The sequence below is a fragment of the Agelaius phoeniceus genome, chromosome 25 (genome assembly GCF_051311805.1).
Source record: "Agelaius phoeniceus isolate bAgePho1 chromosome 25, bAgePho1.hap1, whole genome shotgun sequence".
Taxonomy (NCBI): Eukaryota; Metazoa; Chordata; class Aves; order Passeriformes; family Icteridae; genus Agelaius; species Agelaius phoeniceus.
Window position 1 is genome coordinate 2,071,697 of NC_135289.1, and position 23,060 is coordinate 2,094,756.

At 58.1% G+C, this 23,060-nt stretch overlaps 1 protein-coding gene across 1 annotated transcript in view; it reads right to left on the bottom strand.

Moving 5' to 3' along the window:
* The window catches only part of ITPR3 (inositol 1,4,5-trisphosphate receptor type 3), a 42,053-nt gene extending 19,339 nt beyond the window's left edge, over positions 1 to 22,714 (bottom strand). Inside the window, exons 1-22 of the mRNA XM_054648607.2 lie at positions 22,255 to 22,714; positions 16,393 to 16,463; positions 11,694 to 11,815; positions 9,125 to 9,211; positions 8,422 to 8,580; positions 8,219 to 8,317; positions 8,051 to 8,134; positions 6,847 to 6,993; positions 6,666 to 6,761; positions 5,584 to 5,634; positions 4,991 to 5,133; positions 4,786 to 4,885; positions 4,343 to 4,503; positions 3,549 to 3,690; positions 3,181 to 3,342; positions 2,922 to 3,094; positions 2,119 to 2,238; positions 1,557 to 1,739; positions 1,221 to 1,472; positions 843 to 987; positions 566 to 713; positions 94 to 290 (exon numbers count right to left, since the gene is read on the bottom strand). Coding sequence (XP_054504582.2) covers positions 94 to 290; positions 566 to 713; positions 843 to 987; positions 1,221 to 1,472; positions 1,557 to 1,739; positions 2,119 to 2,238; positions 2,922 to 3,094; positions 3,181 to 3,342; positions 3,549 to 3,690; positions 4,343 to 4,503; positions 4,786 to 4,885; positions 4,991 to 5,133; positions 5,584 to 5,634; positions 6,666 to 6,761; positions 6,847 to 6,993; positions 8,051 to 8,134; positions 8,219 to 8,317; positions 8,422 to 8,580; positions 9,125 to 9,211; positions 11,694 to 11,815; positions 16,393 to 16,463; positions 22,255 to 22,343 — 2,931 coding nt within the window. The 5' untranslated portion in view covers positions 22,344 to 22,714. The remainder of the gene's footprint in view (positions 1 to 93; positions 291 to 565; positions 714 to 842; positions 988 to 1,220; positions 1,473 to 1,556; positions 1,740 to 2,118; positions 2,239 to 2,921; positions 3,095 to 3,180; positions 3,343 to 3,548; positions 3,691 to 4,342; positions 4,504 to 4,785; positions 4,886 to 4,990; positions 5,134 to 5,583; positions 5,635 to 6,665; positions 6,762 to 6,846; positions 6,994 to 8,050; positions 8,135 to 8,218; positions 8,318 to 8,421; positions 8,581 to 9,124; positions 9,212 to 11,693; positions 11,816 to 16,392; positions 16,464 to 22,254) is intronic.
* Positions 22,715 to 23,060: the final 346 nt, after the last annotated feature.

Sequence of the window (23,060 nt, forward strand, 5' to 3'; positions counted from 1 at the left end):
TGAGTGCCCTCTTCACACCAACTGTGCCCCTGCTTAAGAAAATCACATTACACACCCTCATCCCACAGGTCCCACCACTCCTTTGGCTCCAACCTGCAAGATCTTCAGGATCTTCAGCTTGGTCTCCATCACCACAATGTTCTCGTTCTCAATGCTCCTTCCTCTATCCACTTGCTCTGGGGCAGAGCCAGTGCTGAGGCTGGGGGGGCTGAAGATGGACTGTTTCCTGCTCAGCACCATGGTGGACATCATCTGCCCCACGCCCTGGATCGATCTCCGCACGTTCTTCCCTGCAGAGGCAGCCACAGTTAGAGTGGGTGGAGAGGGAGGTGGCAGAGGATCAAGGGAGGACCCACTTGGACTGGAAAATGCTCTGGACTTAATCAGAGAATGAGCAGAAAGCACCAAATATTTCTTTTGGCATAGCCAAGGGCTCACCACCCCATGTCCTGCAGCACAGCCAGCCACATCAGCAAGCAGTGTCTGGTTTTCTTGCCACCAAAACTGGAAAGCACTGGGCAGATCATGGAAAACACTGGGCAGACCATGGAAAACAGGGACTCACCTGTCACCTCATCATTGTAGACAGCCTGCATCATCAGCTGAGGGTTCTGGACGCAGTCGATGATGCCCAGCAGGGTCCGTGTCAGGCGCAGCAGCTCGCTGAAGCTGTAGAAGCCGAAGTAGATGAGGTTGTGGGCAAGGCTGACGACCTGGGGAAGGACAAGGCAGCTCCAGACCTCGCCCTGCTCGGGGCTGAGCAGGAGAATCCACAGTGGGGGACAGGGACATTGCAGGGGCAGCAGCAGCCAGCCCGTGGCACACCCTGCAAGGGGCCGCACCTCGAAGGTGAGCTTGTTCTTCTCCTCGTTGGCGAAGGGCACGGCCTCGCTCACCACGTTGTTGAGATAGTCCTCCACGAACTCCATGGTGCTGGCAAACTTGTTCTTCTTGTCATCACGTGAGGTGTTGAGGTTGGAGTCGTAGCTGCAAGGGGACACATTGGGGTGAGCTGGGGACAGCGGGTGTCCTCACACCCAGCTGGCAGGAGCGCTGTGCAGAGCCACTGTGACCAGCAGTGATGCTGAGACAGATGGAGCCCACTTCCTTCTGAGGGCTCAAGCCCACCCAGATCACTCCACAAACTCCCTGCCATGTCATCTGCCACCCCCTGTCCTGCCCTGTCCCTCAGAGCCATCCCGAGCCCTGGTGTGCCTCACTCTTTGATGGTGATGGCTGTGGGGATCTCCGTCCAGAGCCGTGCAAACTTCACGGGCATCACCAGCTCCTGGGGGTCCCTGTCCACGTGCACGTGCAGCATGAGGTGGCAGAAGGAGGCGCGCAGGTCGAAGGGCAGCATCTCATCTGCCATGCACAGGAAGATCAGGTCCACCCCCAGCTGCTGGGAGATCTCCTTGATGGCCAGGTACTGGCGGTCCAGGCACATGCGGGCAAAGAGCTTCAGCTGGTACCTGCCCAGGGGTGAGGGGGAGAGGGAGTGAGGCCGTGCAACCCTCACAGCCTCACCTGGACAGGAGGTGCCACAGGAGCATCACCTGTAGTAGCTGAGGACGTTCTCGTCATGGGCATTGCCAGCCCGGGCCTCCTGTGCCAGCTGCCGGATGCTTTTCTCGTGGTGGTCGTTGTTCTTGTCCGTCCAGGTGAGCCAGACCTCCTCCTCTGAGTACTCAATGCTCAGGTACTCGTGGGTCTGGGACATCTCCTTCACTGGCCTCAGCCTGGGACAGGAAAGGGGAAATCTGGAGATGCTCCCATGGATGGAGGGGCTGCACCTCAAGAGGTGATGGAGCTTCAGTGGGACCAGGCCCATCCTGCAGTGGGTTTCTTGTAGGATGGGGAGAAGGTGTAAGGGTTTTATTTACCTTCTCATTATCCTGCTCTGAATTAGTTAAGAATAAACTTAATTCACATCCCTGACTAGAGCCTGTTTTGCCTGTGATTGTATTTGATGAGCGATTTCTCCTCGTTCTTATCCCAACCAATGAACCCTTTGATATATTTTCTCTCCTTCCAGCTGCAGAGTGAGAGGCTTTGGTGGGCGCCTGACAACCACCCCACACCACCCTGATGTGGAAAACCCCTCCCTCATCCACTCACTCAGTTTTGATGAGGATATCACTGTTCTTCGAGTCCAGCACACACTTGCAGATCAGCTCCTGCGTGACGGGGATGGCGATGTGGTTGGACACGCAGAGATCCGAGAGATAATCCAAAAACCTGCCGGGGGAGAGGCAGCTCTGCCATGAGAGGGGGTTCCCCATTGTCAGAACTCAGTGCATCCCTCCGGGTGTCCAGAGTTGCCCAGGACCCCGGCACACAGCCCAGAACACCTGGGGATTTGAATATGACCCCTGGAGCAAGTTACCAGCTTTGTATGAGGACATGAAAGTCACAGAAGTTTAAATAGCATAATAATAAAATTATCACAGGGTGAAAAGGTCAATTTTAGGATTTTTGGAATGGGGGTTTTGGGGACAAGATGGAAGGACTTGGGCATGTCCAGCCTTTCTCCTTCTTCTGTTCTCCATTTTCTGCAGTGATGTTGGCACTTTGGGATTGGTTTAGAGTAGAAGTGCACTGTCTAACATAGGTGATGGGTATTGGGAATTAAGTGTAAATATGTTATACATAGTTTGTAGTATAAAAAGACAACACCACCTTGGAGGTGGTCAGAGTACCTGTGGCTGCCCTGCTGAGCAAACCTCAGCTGGGCAGAAAGAAAATTTTATAGCTAAGAATTAATAAACAACAGAAAAGTGAAGAGTCCATACTCATTCTTCAGCTGCGCGGGCCGGAGCAGAGACATCCTACACATCTCAGGGCAGCAATTAACAAACAGCAACCCGAGACCCCATGGCTCCCCTTCCCCTCTCCCTGCACAGAGCCCCCCAGACACGCACCGTGGCTCGCGGTTCTTGCGCACCAGGCTGACGAAGGTCTCCACCTCTGTTTTGGTGATGTGCTTCTCCAGCAGCTTGCGGTTGTTGTGCAGCAGGGCCGTGATGGTGTCCTCGGCCAGGATGTCGTAGCCGATCTGCGACTGCATCATTCCGAACTGCTTGGCAATGTGCTCCTGTAGAGGGCACGGAGGGGCTGTGAGCGATGTCCCCCTGCCCCCCTGAGGCTCCACGGGGATGGGGAGTCCCCGGTCCCCAGCACCTGGTTCTTGCGGTAATCCTCCTGGGAGTGCCGGAGCACGCGGTAGCACAGGCGGAACATGTATTGGTAGGGAGCGTTCTTCTGGTCTGACAGCTCTTCCAGCCTCACCAGGGGCCCTTCCCCACCCTTATCCTTGAATGGCGCCTTCAGGATCCCAAAGATCTGCCCAAAAGCAGAGATCAGGGCTGTGTCCTCCTCCACACCACCCCCCTGTGCACAGCTGGACACCATGGCATGAGCTGGAGGCCAGACCCTTCCCCGTGGTGTTTTGCATCCCTCTGGCCCCCAGAGTGGTCCTGAGCAGGACAGGAGATGTCCACAGGACACGTCCCAGCCTTGCTGGGATGCAGGGCCCCAGGGCCACCCACCTGCTTCAGGATGTTCTGCTCCCGCATCAGCTTCTGCCGCTCCCGGTTGGGCTTGGTCACCACGATGTCCAGCACGTTCTGGCCATTGTTGGGGACATCACTGACAAAAAACACCAGGTCCTCCAGCAGCTGGATCACAAACCTGCGAAGGGACATGGGGTGAGTGGGCTGGGGGCTGCTCACCTGCCCAGACTCAGGTCCCTTCAGTGATGCTGGTGGGTTTTGGGGACCAAAGAGCCTCAGAAACCTGCCAGGGGAGCTGCTGGCTGATCCTGCACTCCCTGATGGAGGTCAATGGCTGGATGTGCAGCCCCCACGGTTCCTATACATGCCAGGGTGAATGTCTGGGGAGCTTTGCTTGTGGCTTACACCAGGGATTCTGCATTTAACACCTCTTCCCCTGTGGTCACCCCTGTGGGCCAGGCTGGCAGGGCGGAAGCCGCTCGCTGTGTCCCACAGGGATCTGTGTTTGCTCAGGAAGCACCAAGAACCCACCCACCTAAAAATAATACAGTGACTAAGGCGGCTGCCCCTATCGTGGGGCCATCTCCCAGCCCCTCAGATATTTTTCTAGGATATTTTTCTGGGATATTTTTCTAGGATATTTTTCTAGGAGGGGCCAGAGCGGGGCTGTGCCGTTATCTGGTTTCCTCGCCAGGCTTCTGGGAGAAGCGGGCGTGGATTGGGGTTGTGGGCAGGGAAGCAAGGGCAGTGCTGGTATCAGCACCAGGCAGGGGCCCTATCCTGGTGGGGAGCCCTTGGAGGAACCAAGCTAGGCCCCATCTCCCTTTTACCTCCTGTCGTTCTGGCTGAGGAAACCCTCGTTCATCTTCTCCACCACGTTGGCCAGCATGGAGCTGGCATCGTTGGCAAAGTCCAGGTCCCTGATCTCAGACACGGGCACGGAGACGATGGCAAAAGCTTCTTTGTCCTCTTTGGTGGGGCACGTGCCCAGCTGGGAAGCAACAGAGCAGCAGCATCACACAGACAAGGCCATGCCAGGTGCGTCCCCACCATCTGCCACCACCCCTGCTGACATCAGTGACCCAGTTTGTCCCCACCAGAGGGGCTGGAGTGGGCTCTGGGTGACTGGGGTGGGCTCCAGGCTGGTGTCCACGCACCCCTTTGGATCATCCAGGGTGTTTCAGTCCCTGGGTGCTGGGAGGGAAGGAGCAGCCTAAGAGCTCTTGGGGAACAGGGGCCAAGCCCAGGGAGGGAGGAGGGAGCAGGGCTGTACCATGAGGCGGATGGGCCTCTCCTCATCGATGTCGATGGGCACGTTGGTGCTCTGGATCCAGGTGTTGGTGCACAGGTGGCGCAGCCTCACGTAGGAGTTCCTGCCAACAGCACAGTGTCCTGCTGAGTGACCCCCATGGGGACACACCAGCACTGCCCTTCCCCAGCACTCAGCCTCCTCCCTCACCCTGACCCCACTGCTGTACCGTGGGACGAAGGAATCCGTCTTCTGCAGCGTGGTGGGGTCCAGCTCAAAGAGGGAGGCGATGTCGTTGCCGTGGGGCACGGCCACCAGCCTGTACTTGATCTTCTCCCCGGTGTTCCTGCGGCTGGCACGGCTGCTGCCCCCCTGCACGGTGGGGAGGGGGTCTCTGAGCCCGGCTCGGGGGTCCCCAGTGCCCAGGGCATCGGGGGGATGCAGCAGAAGCTTTGCTGGGGCTGAGCCTCTCATGAGTGGAGCACAAGCAGCATGGATGCACCTGAGCTACGAGGCCCCCCCTGATCCAAACCTCACCAACAGCACAGAAAAACCCCCTTGAACGTCCAGCTCTCTCATCCACCAAGCATTTCCCTGTGCCTGGGGAGCCAACATGCAGTGGGACCCCTCTGAGAGGTTTTGGCAGGGCCCTCTCATTGTGGGACACTGCTCTAAGTGCAGGGCAGGGGTGCTGGGCTGGCACAGAGGGACAGACTCGGCTGTAGTCCCCTCAGAGGGCTCTGTTTTGGGGCATTTCCCTGCTTTCAGGCCCTGGCTGAGAGCTGGCGTGGTTGGGGCAGCGGTAGCAGCGGTTCTGCTCACCGTGGGCGCTGCTTTGGGCTCAGCCACGTCTCCTTTATAACTTGGGTTTTCCTGGAAAGTTAAAGAGGGAGATGAAAAGCAGCTGTCAGTCCTCCTGCTCGGTCCCTCCAAACCCCTGGGGATGGTGTGTGATCCCTGTTCCTGCCTTCCCTCAACACTGCACGGAGAGGAAACCTGCCCAGGTGGGGCTGGAGGATGTGACCTGTGCCCACTGCACAGTGTCCCAGCCCTGGGAGGAGGATGGGGAAGCCCAGGGGAGCAGACCTGGGCTCTGTGTGGCAGCAAGAACTCCCTGGAGGCTCCAGGCTGAGCTCCCAGTGAGCAGCACCAGCCCAGGATGGGCTCAGTCTGAGATCTTCTTTTGTCTTCAAGTGTTAACAGAGTGTCTTTGGGTTTAAAGCACCCATTTCAGAGTCCCACTGTTTGCTGGTTTCCATCCCACAGTGATGGAAGGCTCCTGGGGGCTGCCCTTGGGTGTCTTCTTCAGCTGGGGAGCATCCCCAGGATGTCCCTGCTGCCCTGGTAGCAGAGCACAGCCCTCGGTGCCGGCAGTGCCAAACACACCCCAGTATCCAAGTGCAGCAATTCCCTTGTGCCTCCATCAGGAGGCCTTGAGCTGGCCTTAAAAGGGAGCAGAAAAACCCGGCAGATGGTGCTTCCAGACCCAGATTTTGCCCCCACCCTCTGCCAGGTGAGGACAGCAGGGTGAGTCATGTCCCACTTCCAAGCACTGGGCTGTGCCACTCGGTCCCCATGGCATGGGGTGATCACAGAAACACCCCAGGCACCTCCTCCTGTCCCCCTGGGCCAGAAAAGGAGCCAAACCCAGACAATCTGAGCAAGTGAGCCCCTTCACTGGGGGATTTCAGGGGGGAAATTTGGTCCTAAACCAGGTAAATGATGACGGTGGTCAGGTGTCAACATCTCCTGCCAGCAAGGAGGAGCCACAGGGGCTCCCAGAGCCAACTGGAGAGGACCAGAGCAAACAGTGGGCATCACTCCCTGCCCGAGGTGGGCACTGCCTTTGCAAGGGGTGCCACAGCCCAAGGGCACGTTCCTGCACCCCTCTGCCACCCCCTTACCTCTGCTGCCAGGTAGTTGCCCGTGGCGAGGTGCTTGAAGCGGTACAAGCCATTCCAGTGGCCGGCTCCCCCTCGGCACGGGTCGTGGTGAACCACCTGGGAGAGGCAGGGGGAGCTCAGCCACAGCGCAGCAGGGGCTGGGACAGCTCCAGACAACCCCTCCACACCCTGCCCTGCTCACCTCCACCTCCCACAGCGCGTTGGAGCTGGTGGCTGAGGTGGCTGACTGGCGCAGCGTGGTGCGGAGGAAGACGTGCAGCTTGCCCTTGTACTCGTCACAGGTGAGGAACTTCTCCTGCTCGGCGTGGAACAGCCTCACCACGTCCCCCTGCACCAGGACACAGGGCTCAGGGTCAGGGTCAAAGAATCCTGGAGTCTTTCAGGTTGGAAAAGGCCTCCAAGGTCATTAAATCCACTCTTTCACCACCATGCCCACCAAACTGTAACCTGAAGTGTTTGTCTACTCATTTTGGAGTACCCCCAGGGATGGTGACTGTCCTGGGGAGCCTGTTCCCATGTTTAACCACTCAGTCAGTGGAGAAATTTCTCCATGACTGTCCTGCAATGCATCTCCTCTTGTGACCCCTCATGCTGCAAAGGGGACAGGATTCCTCCTGGACACAGCTCCCAGCTGCATGGCAGGACTGTGGGACCCTGGGGACCACAGGGCACTGTCACCTCTTCCCATCCAACCTCCTGGAGCTCTGCTAAAACCTGCCCCAGGCAGCTCGAATGCTCCTCTGAGCCCAGGGGACAGGGCACAGGCACCCTGCATTGCCATCACTGCCATTATCCATGCAGTGACCCTCTGCTTCCACCCCCAGGGGATAAATGGATGTGAATCCATCACTTTCCACTTTCCAGCCCTGGAGCAGGCAGAGGCTCCACTCCCAGACCTGTTTAAGGCATTAACACCCCGGGAAGGAGGATGTGGGAAGCTGGGATAAGCACAGTGCCTGGGGATGAAAGGCTGTTTGATCCCAACAATCCACATCCATCCAGCTGCTTCCTGGAGGACCTCAGCCCCGAACAATAGCTCAGCAGGGAAAGTTCCTTTCCCAGGCAACAGCCACCCTGCTGCACGGCTGAGCTGCTGGAATTGTCCCTGCACAAGAGGCCACTGCTGGCACTGCGTGGGGTTGTCCCCAAAAGTCAATTCAACACCCTGAGGTCGGTAATTTGTGCCCTTGGCTCCCTGCTGCCAGCAGATCCTAAAATATCCCACTCCTCCTCACTGTGCTGTTCTCCAGGTGATGAATTCAAGCAGGAATTACAGCCCTCAAGGCAGGAGCTCTTTTGTGCCCTTGTCACAGAGCCAGGACAAGGCTCACACGTCCTGTCCCCCACAGCCTGTTGGGTCCACGCAGCCAAACCTCCTTCCTTACCCCCTTCAGCACTTCCTCCATGTGGTCGCAGAACTGCATGAACAGGTTGATTTTCCAGCTGGTGTTACAATTGACCGAGTTCACCTGCAGAGCAAGAGAGCACGGTCACGACCCCAGGACAAAGGGAAAGAAGGAAAAAAAGAAGGAAAAGACCAGCCCCTCCTGTACCTCCTTGCAGCCAGCATTGTCAGCCAGCTCGTAGTTGCTGGCGTGCAGCGGCTGCCCGGCGTTCACGGGGTTCAGGATGACTTTGTCTCCCACGACTACCTGGGGAGCAGAATGGGAGAAGGGCAGCGAGGGTGAGACCTGGGTGTGGAGCCGAGCCCAGGCACGGAGCTCCCCCTTCAGGGACTGCTGGGCCCCAGGCTCACGTTGTCCCCGTTGCTCCTGAGCTTCCAGAAGGGCTGGATGAAGAGCCAGGAGCCCTCGTTGCCGGTGGCATCCAGGGTGACCCGCATGGCGTTCTTCTCCAGCAGCGCCGGCAGACGCTTGTTCACCGTCAGGTACTTGTTGCTCTTCATGTGCAGCAGCTGCAGGAGACAAGGGTGGAGGAGATGAGAAGTGCAGCAACACCAGCCCCTTCCCAGATGTGCTGGATCTGTGCTGGACCCATGCTGGATCCATGCTAGATCTATGTTGGACTGGCTGGATCTGTGTTGGATCCATGCTGGATCTGTGCTGGACCCGTACTGGATCCATATTGGATCCATGATGGGCCCATGTTGGATTCATGTTTGATCCGTGCTGGACCCATGCTGGATCTATGTTTGATCCATGTTTGATCCCTGCTGGCCCCGTGCTGGATCCGTGTTTGATCCCTGCTGGATCCATGTTTAATCCATATTTGATCCATGTTTAATCCATGTTTGATCCGTGTTTGATCCGTGTTTGATCCCTGCTGGCCCCGTGCTGGATCCATGCTGGATCCATGTTTAATCCATGTTTGATCCAGGTTTGATCCCTGCTGGATCCATGTTTAATCCATGTTTGATCCCTGCTGGCCCCATGCTGGATCCATGTTGGATCCATATTTAATCCATGTTTGATCCCTGCTGGCCCCGTGCTGCCCCGTACCTGGATGACGCTCCCGTACTTCACCACGTCCCCGTGCACCTTCTTGTTCTCCGTCTCGTTCTGCTTCTGCTCCATCTGGGCCGCGTGCTGCTCCGAGAGGAGAAGGGCTGAGGGTGGGGCAGCTCCCTCCTCCCTCCCCAGGAGCAAATCCCAGCAGGGTCACTCCCAGCCCCGGCTTTGGGAAGGATGGGATGGGCTGGGATCGGGGTCAGCACCCCTCTGTCCCCCAGGGATGAATTCAACCAGGAATTCCAGCCCAGAGCCACCCAAGAGCTCAGCCCAGGGCCAAGGTCAAGGGCCTTGACCAGCCCCAGGAAGGCCATGAGGCCTAACCCTAACCCTGGCACCAGAATTCCCCCAGGACAGCAGGCTGTGGGGTAACACTGAACAGGGGTGCTGGGCTCGGGCTGGGGATGGGGGTCAAACCCCCAAAATGGGGGATGTGGGCACTGGGGGCTCTTGGCAGCACCAAAGCCAAGCAGCCAAAGGCTGAGTGCCAGCTGAGTGCCAGCTGTGCCATGCCCAGAGATGGAGCAGGCCTGGACCTGCTGCTGCTGCTGCAGGTGTCCCCAGGAGTGAAGAAGACTCAGCAGCCCCTCTCCAAAACCACAGAGATTTTCCACTCTGGCTCTGGCAGTGGGAGCAGGGATGGGATGTTGACACATGAGGAGTGAGGCAGGAACTTGCTCCCACAGCAAATCTGGGAATGGTGAGGGAGCGCTGACAGCCCCGGTGCCAGGCTGTACACGGCCCAGGCAGCTCCAGCCCAGGGATCCCCAAAACTGAGATGGGAAGATGGGAAACAGTGAGGGATGGAGCTGGGAGAGCTTCTGCCCTTTCCCATCCTTCTCTCACCCCTTTCCCCTGAGGGCAGAGGAATTGGGAAACATCTGGAACCACGGCTTGGCACTGGGAGGGAGGATGGGGCTGCAGGGCCTGAGTGCCCAAGGAGGTGAGGGCTCTGAATGTGGCTGGTACCTGTCCCCACACAGCTCTGGGTGACACCTGGAGTCACCCTCCATGCCCTCAGAGCTCTGGGTGCCACCTGGAGTCACCCTCACCTCCCTGCAGTGCTGGCTGCTGCCATCAGGACAAACCTGCTCCCAGAAATCCCACACTGATGCTGCTCTGGGAGTTTAACAACAACTCCAGGGAGCAGCAGGGCTCTGATGGGAGATCCAGCACCTCAGATATCCTGAATCTCCCTCCAGATCTGAGCCAGCAGCCAGGGGGGCTGGCAGTGGCAGCTCCAGTTCCCGGGACTGATGTTCCCACACTGTCCCTTGCATGGGCAGGGTCTGTCCCCACGCCCAGTCAGGGATGCCCACAAGGGACTGGGGGACATCAGCAGAGGGGCTGGAAAGCCCCCCCCCAGCCTGTCTGAGCTGCTTTGGGTGAGGAAAACAGAGTTTAAACCCACAGAAGCACAGCAGTGAGGGGCAGGAGCTCAGAAAGGCGAGCACAGGCATCACAGGCAGGGTTCCACCACTCCAGGCCTGGCTGCTCCTGCCTCAGGGGATCACCCCCGTGGGCTGGGGGATGTTCTCAGCCTGTTTCTCTCCTCCCTGATGAGGGCAGTGCCTGCAGAGCTCGGCAGGGCTGGGCTGAGCTCCGGCCGCGAAGGGAAACACCGGGAGCAGCAGAAAGGAGCCAGGAAATGGCAGAATCTCTTTAAGACAAGCCCTAAGCAAGGTGCAATCAATCAGGCTCAGAAATGAGCCCCTGGGACCACTCGTGGCCAGGACAGCTGGGACGTTACAAGCCTGGCTAAGGGGAGCAGGAAAATGGGAATTCTGCGTGCCAGGGATGGCTCAGGGCTGGGCACTGACCCTGCCCTGGCACCTCCAGGGCAGGACACCCTGTCCTGGCACTGCTCAGCCCCCCCTGGCCGAGGCAGAGCCGGGGCTGGCGGGGCTGGGGCTGGGCTGGAGGCCCGATGAGATGATTTAGTGAAATCTCTCCCCAGCCTCGCTTTTATGAATCATCGGCGGGGCCTCGCCAGCTGCCTGAGGCCGTTGTGCAATGTTTGATGTGGGCCCTGGCCAAAGCTGGGGGAAGCCAACAGGAGCCTTTCCCTTCCCCAGCCCTTTGGAACACATCCTGGAAGCAGGGCTCCCTCCTGCACGGGTGTCCCAGGGTGTTGAGGGGTGCCCTGGGGTGCTGAAGGTTGCTCCGGGGTGCCCTGGGTGTCCTGAAATGCTGAAAAGTGCTCTGGGGTGTTGAGGATTGTTCTGGGGTGTTGAGGGATGCCCTGGGGTACTGAAGGGTGCCTTGGGATGTCCTGGAGTGCCATGGGGTGTTCTGGGGTGCCCTGGGGTGCTGAAGGGCGTCCTGGAGTGCCCTGGGGTGCCCCAAGGTGCAGGGCTGTGCACACAGAGCTCCTCTGCCACAGCACCTCTGCACAAGAAGCATCAGGAGGGTGACACAGCCGTGGCTGGGCAGGGGACAAGGGGGAGAACCCAGCCTGGAAATCCCTCCTCATCCCAAACCAGCATGAGCAGAGGTGTGGATGCCATTGCCCAGGCAGCTGGTGGGCACTGCCAGCTCTGGGCTCCTGGCTCCTGCTCACCTGGAGCTTCTGCAGCAGCACCACATCAGCAATCTTGTCCTTGTCCTGCTTGGTTTGCTTGGCCTTCCAGTACTGCTTCTGGGCAGAGTAGCGGTTCATGGGACACACCTTGAAGAGGCAATCTGGGAACAGAGCACAGAGCAGAGCCTGGCGAGGCTGCACAGCCACCAGGGTGTCCCCAGCAGGGCCAATGTCCCCTCGGGGCAGGGACACTCCTGGGATGGTCCCCCCCATCAGCGAGGGAGAACTGCTGGAGGTCACGTCAGCGTGTGCTGGCTGCTGGGTCGGCTCTAAATCAGGATAAATAATGAGTCCAGGAATTACTGCACTGCTTGGACTCGTGATTAGGAGTGTTCCCATCGGAAATGGCTGTGCTGCTCGGGAAGGAAAGCTTCAGGGGGGAGAAGGAGCTCTGATGGAGCCCAGCTGCACCAAAGGAGGAGAGGATCCTGGTGGGAAGGATGCAGGAGGGAGGCTGGGACACCATCAGCCACCTCCAGCTCCCTTGATTCATTTCAAAAACAGCCTTATCAACACCTATGCTACGGAACATGGCATTGAGTAGGGGCACCATGTCCCCTACCATGCACCAGCTGCAAACAAAGCAGAGAAGCACAACAGACTGTGAAAAACCACATTGAAAGCATTAAATGAGAAATCTTTCAAAAACTGAGAGCAGCATCTGGCAAAAGCCACCTGATTAGTTAACACCCTAAAACTCTACTAACCCAGTGGGCCCTGCCCAATCTAAACCTTTCACTGACCAAAACCAAAAGAAAGTTTTCCTAAGAATTCTCTGCTTTTAACCCCCTGTGTTCTCAGAAGCGCATCCACGCCCTCAATAGCCACACCAAGTGCCAATATTCAAATGTAGGCACCTATTAGTTAAACCATAACATCCCAAAACACCTCACTTCCTCTCAAACCACGACCCTTGTCACCCAGGGGACGCCCTGAGCCTGCAGAAGCTGTGGAAGGAGCCTGTGGTGGCCGTGCCATCAGGACACACACACCCATCCCTCCGTGACCTGGATCACCAGCACTGGATGCTGCAGGCACCCACTCCCAAAACCTCAGTGTCAGCAGCTCTATTTCGAGCTCCTGAAGGATGCACAAAATGCATCCCAGCTCCTCCAGACCCTCCCTGCAGTGCAGATTGCCCCCATTCCCCTGTTTTCCCCCAGGATGGTGGGCGGGAAGTGCAGACATCCAGGGCCAGGAACTGGAGCAGGAGAGCAGATGTCTGCAGACAACCTCACATCTCCCAGCCCCCTTCCCGAGCTGGAAGGGCAGGAAGGGCTCTGCAGCCTGAATCGCCCTAATTGTGCCTGAAATAGCAGCCCAGAAAGTTCAGACACAAAAAAGAAAATTAAAAAAAACCATATAAATTATGAATTTATATATTATAAAAAACATATAAATGATATAAAACATATATTATAAAAAAATTAAAAAATTTAAAAATTAAAAGAAATTTTTTTCAGACACAAAAAAGAAAATTTAAAAAATAAAAACCATATAAATTATAAATTTATATATTATAAAAAACACATAAATTATATAAATTATATAAATTATATAAAACATTATAAAAACATAAATTATAAACTTATATATTATAAAAACATAAATTATATAAACGATATAAAACATATATTATAAAAACATATAAGTGATTAAAATATAAAAAATTTTAACAAATAAAAGAAAATTTTTTCAGACACAAAAAAGAAAATTTAAAAAATGAAAAAACATATAAATGATAAATTTATATGTTACAAAAACATATAAATTATATAAAACATATAGTATAAAAAGCATATAAATTATAAAAAATTAAAAGAAAATTTTTTCAGACACAAAAAAGAAGATTTAAAAAATAAAAATAAAAATAACCAAAAACAAAAAACCAAAAAACCAAAGTCCCTTCCCTGGCTGGCGGCCGGCCCGGGTGTGTGTTTATTTACCTGGGAGTGCCGCTCTCACCGGCTGGGGCAGGGCCAGGTTTCACATCTCCCTTGCCAGCCCCATTTACCGAGCAGCCAGAGCAGCCCCCAGGGCCGGGGCAGCGGCCGTGAGCCCCCCCTGAGCACCTGCACGGGGCTCCGTTAATGGGTAATTAATGGGTCATTAATGGGTCATTAATGGGAGCTGCTGGTGGGAAGGAGAAGCCAAGGGGAGGTAAAAAAACCCCAGCACAGCGACTCTGAAATGGCTGCAAATCCAAGGCCTGGCTCTGAGCGTGGCTTTGTAAGGAGGGAAACTGAGGCACGGCGGGGGCTGTGTGTGTAGAAAATCTCCAGTACAGCTCCTGTTGGGAGCAGCAGGTTTTGGTCCCTAAAGCACTGCCAGATTTCTGAAAATGGATCGGGGTGGAAAAGAGGGGAGGTGAAGGAGGCTCCTGCAGCAGCAGCGCCCAGAGGGGGATGTGGGGCTGACCTGCCAGGAGCCAGAGTGGCTCTGGGGGCAAAACTTCTCATCCAGAGAGAACTGGGGGCAAAACTTCCACCCAGAGAGGGCTGGGGGGCAAAACTTCTCATCCAGAGAGAACTGGGGGCAAAACTTCTTACCCAGAGAGATCTGGGGGCAAAACCTCAACCCAGAGAGAACTGGGGGCAAAACTTCTTATCCAGAGAGATCTGGGGCCAAAACTTCTCATTCAGAGAAAACTGGGGGCAAAACTTCTCATTCAGAGAAAACTGGGGGCAAAACTTCCACCCAGAGAGGGCTGGGGGGCAAAGCTTCCATCCAGAGAGAACTGGGGCAAAACTTCAACCCAGACTGGCTTTGGGGGCAAAACTTCAACCCAGAGTGGCTTTGGGGGCAAAACTTCAACCCAGAGAGGGCTGGGGGGCAAAACTTCTCATCCAGAGAGAACTGGGGGCAAAACCTTCTACCTATAGAGGTCTGGGGGTCAAAACCTCCTAATCAGAGAGGGCTTTGGGGACAAAACTTCCATCCAGAGAGGGCTGGGGGGCAAAAGTTCCACCTAGAGAGATCTGGGGGGCAAAACTTCCTACCTAGAGTGGCTTTGGGGGAAAAGTTTCCCACCCAGAGTGGCTTTGAGGGCAAAACTTCCACCCGGAGATGCTCTGGGGGCAAAACTTCAAGCCAGAGAGATCTGGGTGGGCAAAAGCTCCAGGCGGCTCCTTTGGGGAACCAGGGAGAGCAGTGGCACAGCCGAAGGTCCCTGCTGTCCCCTTGCCTGCGAGGGTGGAAGCTTTTCCTGCCGTGCCTGAGCTGGGCTGGGAAGAACCTTGGCAGGGGGAGGGAGAAACCGCAAGGAATAAAAAAAGCAAATAACTGAGAGGTGTGGAGCCGGGCAGGAACAGCTCCCAGGTGGGTTCTGGCATTTCCAAAGGAGCTTTTGGGAGCTGAGCTCGGCTGTTTTCCCAGCGGGAAGCCCCGGCACGACCCGTGTGAGCTGCAGGATAGGGCAGGGTCCGGCCACAGGATGTGGGGACGGCGACGGAGCACGAAAATCGCCCGCAGCCTCGGGGCCAGGAGCAGCCCCAGCCCTTGTTTCCACCTCGCTGCAGGCGATGGCTATCGAGCGGGGAGAGCTCTACCTTTCCGGCCATTAAAACAAACAGCTGGATATCCTGATAGGGAGCAGGGCTGAGCCCAAAAACCTGCGCCTGGAAAAGAGATTGGGAGCCACAGGCACGGCCAGGCTGCTGAGCACCCAGTCCTGGGTGGGATGTGGGGATGGAGGTGCTGGGGGGATGCTGGAGGTGCTGGATGGGTTGTTAATTAGATTAATGAATGAATTAATGGTAATGACTCCCGTGGAGAGGCAGGTTGCTGCTTGGTGGGATCCTGAGAGAGTGGAAGAATTGGTGTCTTGAGATTTTTTGGGGGAAAGGAGGGTGGTCAGGGGGATGGGTGCTGGTAAAGCCACTCTGAGAAAAAGGTGGAGGCGCAAGGCAGAGTGGGGAACTGATATTTAAAAAGTCTGATTTAAAAGAAGACATAAAATGACAACAGGGGGGATGAAAGGAGCAGCTGCCCTAAACCAACACCCCAGTCATGGGTTTGGGGACATTTCCCATCTCTGCTCCCTGGCTGGGTGATCCAGGCACTCAAATCCTGCTGAGATAGGGCCCTTCCCTGAGTGTGCAGCACCCTGAGCTCTTGGGGCAGTCAGCACCACACCAGCACATCCCAGGTGGGTGCAGCACAGGGCAGAGCTGTGCCCCCATCCCAGGGATCCCATCAATCCCATGGATCCCATCCCATCCCATGGATCCCATCAATCCCATGGATCCCATCCCATCCCATGGATGGTATCAGTTAACCTTCCTCTATATTTCCTAGTATTAAAACCAATACCCAACTGTCACCATCACTCCACGACCACCCTCAAACAAACATAGACTTGACCCCAGAACTAACGCCCCCCAAAAAAACCAAACAAAAATACAAACCATGATGAATAAACCATCAACCAACCACCCACCAAATTTTACGTTCTTGTAGCTTATAAAAAGCATGACACTGAAGATGTCAAGATCTTGGATCCCATCCCATGGATCCCATCCCATCCCATGGATCCCATCCCATCCCATGGATCCCATCCCATGGATCCCATCCCATGGATCCCATCCCATCCCATGGACCCCATCCCATCCCAGGTGGATGCTCAGGGCCAGGACAGGCCCCAGGGCTGCTCACAGAGCTGGAGCTGCCCCAGCCTCACCTCTGAATTTCTTGGGGGGGTTGTCCAGGTCTCCAGCTGCCGGCTCCACCACGCACCGATCGTCCACCAGCCTGAGTGGGACAAAAAGCAGGAGCAGGGTCAGGAACAGCAGGGCTGAGGGTGCAGAGTGGTTCTCATGGCCCAGAGTGACAAATCCAAAGCTGCTGCACCTCCTGTTTCCCACCCATAAATATTCCTCAGGAGCCAAACTCCCCTTCCCTCAGTTCCCGCTGCTTCCCTGGGTGCTCTCCATGCCCTGCCTCGGGCACACAGGGCTGGCACAGCACTGAGGGACCAGGGAGGTTTGTGGCAGTCACTGCAGCTCCTTTGCAGGGTGATCAGTGCCAGAGGGGACCCTGCCCTGCCCAGCTCTCCCTGCTGCACACAGAGCTCTGTTATTGCACCCTTCATCCTGCAAAAACAGGAGGAGTTCAGCTCCATTCACCACCAGTTCTCCTTCCCTGGCTGGGAACTCTTCCCATGGGGACACAGAGGGTGCAGGTGCTGTGCATGGAGGTGGCAGGGCCCCCCCAAAACCAGTTATTAATTATGGGGACACAGAGGGTGCAGGTGCTGTGCATGGAGGTGGCAGGGCCCCCCCAAAACCAGTTATTAATTATTATCTGATCAGAGCTGAAGGCTCTGCCCATCAGATCAAGGCTGTGTCTCCTCCCTGCCCACCTCTGTTTTCCCAGCGTTGAGCAAAATCCCTCAGGCTCAGCCTTGGGTGCTGGGGGCTGATTTTGGGGTGGGTGGCACAGGCTTGGCTTTGGGTGCTGGGGGCTGATTTTGGGGTGGGTGGGACAGGCTCAGCCTTGGGGGCTGGGGGCTGATTTTGGGGTGGATAGGACAGGCTCGGCCTTGGGGGCTGGGGGCGGATTTTGGGGTGGATAGGACAGGCTTGGCTTTGAGTGCTGGGGGCTGATTTTGGGGTGGGTGGGACAGGCTTGGCTTTGGGTGCTGGGGGCTGATTTTGGGGTGGATAGAACAGGCTTGGCTTTGGGTGCTGGGGGCTGATTTTGGGGTAGGTGGCACAGGCTCAGCCTTGGGGTCTGGGGGCTGATTTTGGGGTGGGTGGCACAGGCTCAGCCTTGGGTGCTGGGGGCTGATTTTGGGGTGGATAGGACAGGCTCGGCCTTGGGGGCTGGGGGCTGATTTTGGGGTGGGTGGGACAGGCTTGGCCTTGGGGGCTGGGGGCTGATTTTGGGGTGGGTGGGACATTGCTTTTCAGAGTTAGGGAGAAGAGCAAAGCAGAGCCCGGCAGGCAGGGGGATCAGAGGGGGGAGCATCCCCTGAGGGGCTCCCTGTGCTGGGAGGGAACTGGGAGCTCCAGCAGGACAGGCTGTACCCGCTCAGCCGCTTTCCCCAGCCCCGGGAAGCCACAGGAACAGGAGAAACTCTGCTCCTGCCCAGGGAGGGAGAGAGAGAGGGAAACCTGTCCCCATCCTCGGGAGGATGTGAGAATGGCCAGCAGTGCTCCCCCGTGGCGGGACAGGAGGGCAGGGACAGCCTGGAGCAGCGAGGCAAAGGCAGAGCAGAGCCTGCGCTGTCCCTGCTGTCCCCAAGGGACTCTCGGTGTCCCCCAAACCACCCGAAAATGGCTGAAGATGGCTCTGCAAAGGGCTGGAACACGGACAGACCCATCCCAGCCGCAGCTCCAGCCTCCTTCCCTCAGCCCAGCCGCTCTCTGGAGGAGGGGAGAATTCCTTTGGCTCGGCACGGAGGAATTTGGCCTCGGTGCTGATGGATGGGGACCCCGGGGACCCCGGGGCTGCCGTGGCCTTGCGAGGAGGCGTGGGCTGGCACCGGGCTCTGACACCCCTGAGCTGCTTTCTGTGCCTCACATTTCACAGAAAGGGAGAAAAGCAATTTGCCTGGTGGCAGCAAGAAGCTTCAAAACCATTAGCAAAGACCTGGAAGGTTGGAAAAACCCCAAACCCACGAGCTGTGGGCAGACAGGGCTTTGCAAACCAGGGTGTTTGGGGCTGCCCAAACACCTTTTCCTTGGGTTGTGACAGCAGGGAAGTAGCCAGGGACATTCCCAGGTTGTTGCAGAGCCTTGGGAGGGGAGGGAAAGAGGGAAAGAGGAAAAACCAGAGCAGCTGCAGCACCACAGGGGACGTGCAAAGCCCCAGCCCAGCCCTGGTATCACTCAGGGGCAGTTTTGGTTTCAGTTCTGTTCTTTTGAGGGGATCCAGGGCAGAACAAACCCTTGGGATGTGCCTGGGAGCAAAAACCACCGGGGGCTGAGGGCACCAACCCATGGGTGGGGCTCAGGGAGTGAAGCCCTGGCCCTCAGCACATCCCCAGCTCCCATGGAGGCAGAAAAGCTCGATTGGAAAGATTCATCTGGGCACTTTAAACCCCCAAATCCTCCACTCTTACTGCCGGGGGTCTCTGAGGAAGTGCCTGACCTTCCAGGATTGTTTTCAGCACTGAAGAAAAGAGCACGGGAGCCTCTCCCTCCACTGGGCCCTGCTCCACCGGGCAGGATTACAGTGACCTGCCAGCCTGGAAGTCTTAATTAGTTAACGATCTCAAGGCACTTTTCAGCATCTTTAATCCCAGGATTACACGCTCGGCAGGGACCCCAAGTGTTCTTTTTATTAAACTGATAACTCTGGGCGAACATTCCTCAGCTAAAAATCTGCTGAAAATAATAAAATAAATAAATAAATGAAAAAATAATAAAAAAAAAGGGATTCTGACAGAGTGGACATGAGTCACCTGGGAGGCTGCTGGGGCCGGGACAACAACCGGCATTCCCGCGGTGGGATGGGCCAGGGAAGCTCCCCAGGGAGCAGCGGGGATGTGCGAGGGCACCTTTTAATGGGAAAACGATGCGAGGGCACCTTTTAATGGGAAAACCGTGGGGAGGGGGATCCTGAGCGAGGCGGGATGAGCCCGTGGAAGGTCATTTTGCCCTTCCAAATTCCCCTCCGGGAGCAGAAAGGGAGGGATCCAGCCCTGATGAGCCCCTCATCAAAGCACGGGCGAGCATCTGGCCCGGCTCTTCCTTAGCCCCGGGCTTCCAGCGGGGTTTCCTGGTGCTTCCAAACCCCGAGCACAAAGTGATTCCCTGGCCCTGGGCCGGCGCGTTTGGCCCCGTGCGAGGCAGAGCCTTCCCCGAGGGCAGGGGAGAGGGAGCTCGCCCAAAATCCGGGGCAGTCCGACCCTGCCGAGCCCTCCTCGGGGTCAGCCCGCAGCTGGAGCCCGCTGGGCTGGGCAGAAACCATCGCCAGGTGTGGCACAGGTGATGCCAAGGGGGCTCGGGCACGTCAAGGGTCCGGGGAATTCTTCTCTGGGAAACCCCAAGAGAGCCAGGAGAGCCCCAGCAGAAAGCCCAGCAAACCCTGAGGTGAGGAGAAGGAGGAGGAGGAGGAAGAGGAGGGTGATGAGAGCTCGTTGTTGGCTATAGAGCCGGGTCAGCCCCTCTGGCACCACTGCCCCAGGGAGGAGAGAGTGAATTGAGCTGGGGCAGCCACAAAAATGCAGCTTTTTGGTGCTGTCCCGGTGCCAGGAGGGCTCGGGTTCCTCCTTCTCCTCCTCCTCCCTCCGGCAGGGACGGGATCATCCTGACCCGGCGGAGCTGGAGTTACCCTTTAACCAACTGCATGTCCCCGAGCTGCTCCACCCCGAAATCCACCTGCAACCACAGGTCCAGGTGTGATTTCACCTGAAACGGCCTCCCGGCACCCAGCTGGGTTTGTCACCGACCCTTCCCCTCTGCCAGCGCCCGTTCTGAGCCCCCTGAGGGGTTCCAGGAGCCTGGCAGGGATGGGGCAGCACAAAAGGAGCCCCTGGCAGGGATGGGGCAGCACAAAATCCTCCCGGGCAAATCCCACATCTCCAAAACCTCTTCTGGCCGCTCCAATCTGCCCATCCCGTGCCCCAGCCCCACAAGGGTCACTGTGAGCAGCCCTGAGTCCGGTTCTGCCTTCCCAGGGCTCTGCTTTGGGCTGACCCGAGTGTTTTTGGGCTGGTTTGGGTAGTTTGGCATTCCCCAAGCCCAGCCTGAGCTGGCCTGGGATGTTTTTCCTGCTCACAAGCAAAGAAGGGGTGAAAGGGAGGATTCGTGCCTGAACTGAGAGATTTGGGGAGCAGAGGAGCCTCAGGTGGGGCTGCAGGGCTCCCCCACCTCCACCTCACACCCCAGAGACCCCCGGAGGCTCCACGGGGATGTGGCAGCAGCCACGTTAATGTGACACTGGTGATCAACACCTGGGGTCACCCCATAAAGAGAGGAGGATCCCGCTGCAGAGCCCAGGCGACCCCAGAGCCCAGAGGCGGCCCCTCCACAAGGAAGGATGTCAGGAAAGCTTCCGCAGGGCGGCCGCGTGGGCTGGCAGAGCTGTTTGCCTTGCAAATGAGCTCAGGAAGGTCCCGGTGGCGGGAGGAGCACGCTGGGTGAGTCACCTGGTCCCTTATCGCAGGAGTGATTTAAGGTGCGGTTGGGTCTCCCGTGTCGCAGGGCACCAGGGAAAACAATTTTAGGAAGGAGGAGGGAAAGAGCCGAGCCTGGGAAAGTGGGGCTGCCCAGCAGAGGATGTGCTGGGCCACAGAGAAGAGGCTCCCCCAAGCAAGCCCTGCCCTTCAGCTGCTTCTGAAGAGGTCTGGAAAAACACCTGGCAAAAAGGGGGACGCGAAGGCCAGAGCTGCAAAGGGATCAGAGCTCTGAAAAATGAGCCACTAATTCTAATTGAGCCACTGGGATGTGTCTGGGGACAGCAACCAGAGCCTCCTGCAGACCCCGTTCCCAAGGGGCTGGAGGGGTGCTCAGCATGCCCCATCTGCCTGGGGACAGCTCCAAGGAGAGCTCTCCAAAAGCCCCCGTGGGGACGCAGGAAGGGCTGGCACGGACGGGCTGCACCTGCAGGAGCTGCTGCCCGGCCCTGTGCCTGCACACACGGGGCTTCTGGGCACTTCTGCCCCCCATTTCTGGGCAGCCAGGTGCAGGGGTCTCGGTGGGCAGCAGCCCAGTGCCACACGTGCCCAGTGGTGCTGAGGGAAGGCGTGTGGGCGCAGGTATGTGCAGCTCAGGCATGTGGGAGCAAGCGCTTTCAGCGCAGATTATAGAGCTGGGCAGCTCCTGCCCCAGGAATCCCATCCAAGTCAGCATTCCTGCCTGAGCTCAGCCTCTCCTACACGCAGCAGCGTGGGGCAGGAGCTGGCACGGCCCCACATCCCCCCTGCCCGGGGCTCTGGGCACCTCTGGGGTCCTGAATGAGGCTAAGGAAAAGCCCAGCCGTGCCCTAGGGTGGCCCTGCTGTCACCCACCGTGTCCCGGTGGCGCCGGGCAAACATTCCCGGGGGGAGCAGGGGGGCATCGCTGGCCTGGCTGTGCCCGGGAGTGGCACGGGACGGGTCCCAGGCTGGGCAGGGATCTCCCGGCCTGTCCTGCCACGGCCAGGGAGCTGCCTCAGCCCGGAGCTGGCGCTGCCCTGTCCCCCAGCCCCGCCTGGTGTCCCCGCAGCCATCCCCGCTGACCCCCGGCTGTGTGCGACACTGAGGGGACAGCGGGAGCCGCCGCTGCCTGTGCAGGGCAGCGCTGGGAGCACACAATGACCCCGTGCCCAGGAGGGGCTGGCCCAGCTGTCACCCCCACATGTCCCCATCCTCACCGCACCGCTCAAACCCATCTGATCCCCCGGCCCGGATTGGGGGGAAGCAGCTTCTGGCCAGGGGAAAGGGGGCTGAGGGTCCCTCCAGGGTCACCTCCTGCCCCTGCCAGCCCGGGGACAGCCTGTCCCCCTGCCCGGCTCCTGTCCCCGTCGCTCGGAGCTTCCCGGCTCCTTTTCCCACCGCTCCCGTCCCGTCCATCCCGGAATCCCCTCGGGGCGGCCCCGGGAGCCCCTGGCTCACCCCAAGGTGCTGATGAATCCATTGACGGAGCCCTCGGCGTACAGGGAGACGATGTCCCCGATGTGCAGGAAACTCGACATCTCATTCATGGTTACCCTGACCCGGCGCGGCGCCGCTTCCTCCTGCAGTCACCTTCCCGGGCCGAAATCCAGCATGGGCCAGCGGAGCCGGGGGGTCCCCGCTCCGAGGGTGAGGAGGGGTCTCTGCTCCGCCGGGGGGACGCTCCCAGCCCGGCTCCTGCCGCCAGCAGCACCGGGAGCGGGACGGGAGCGGAGCTCCACGGACAAGTTTTACATGTGCCGGGCAGGAAGGGAGCCGGGCAGGGAGGGAGGAGGAAGACGAGAAGGAGGAGGAGCGGGGTGGGGGGGGGCGGGGGATGAAGCTCAGCTAAGTGTCCGCATGGGCTCTGTCCGTCTGTCCGTGCCCCGTCCCGCACAGCTGCGCTACCTGCGGCCAATGCGGCGGGATCAGGAAGTCCCGACGGCAGCAGCGTGCGGGGAGGGGACCCGGGGCCGCCCGGGACCGGGGGGGGCACCGGAGGCCCCACCCCCGCACCCGCCTCCCGCCGGGGGGGGGGCGGCGGCTGCGAGCCCCGGTGCCCGCGGGCAGCCCCGGTTCGGCTGCCCCGGTTCGGCTGCCCCGGTTCGGCTGCCCCGGTTCGGCTGCCCCGGTTCGGCTGCCCCGGTTCGGCTCCGCCACCCCCGAGCCCCGGCACGAGCTCCCCCTCGGGCCGCTCAGAGCCGGCACGGAGCCCCCAGCCCAGCCCGGGGGTCTCTGCCCCGCTTGGAACGGCCCCGGGGCATCGG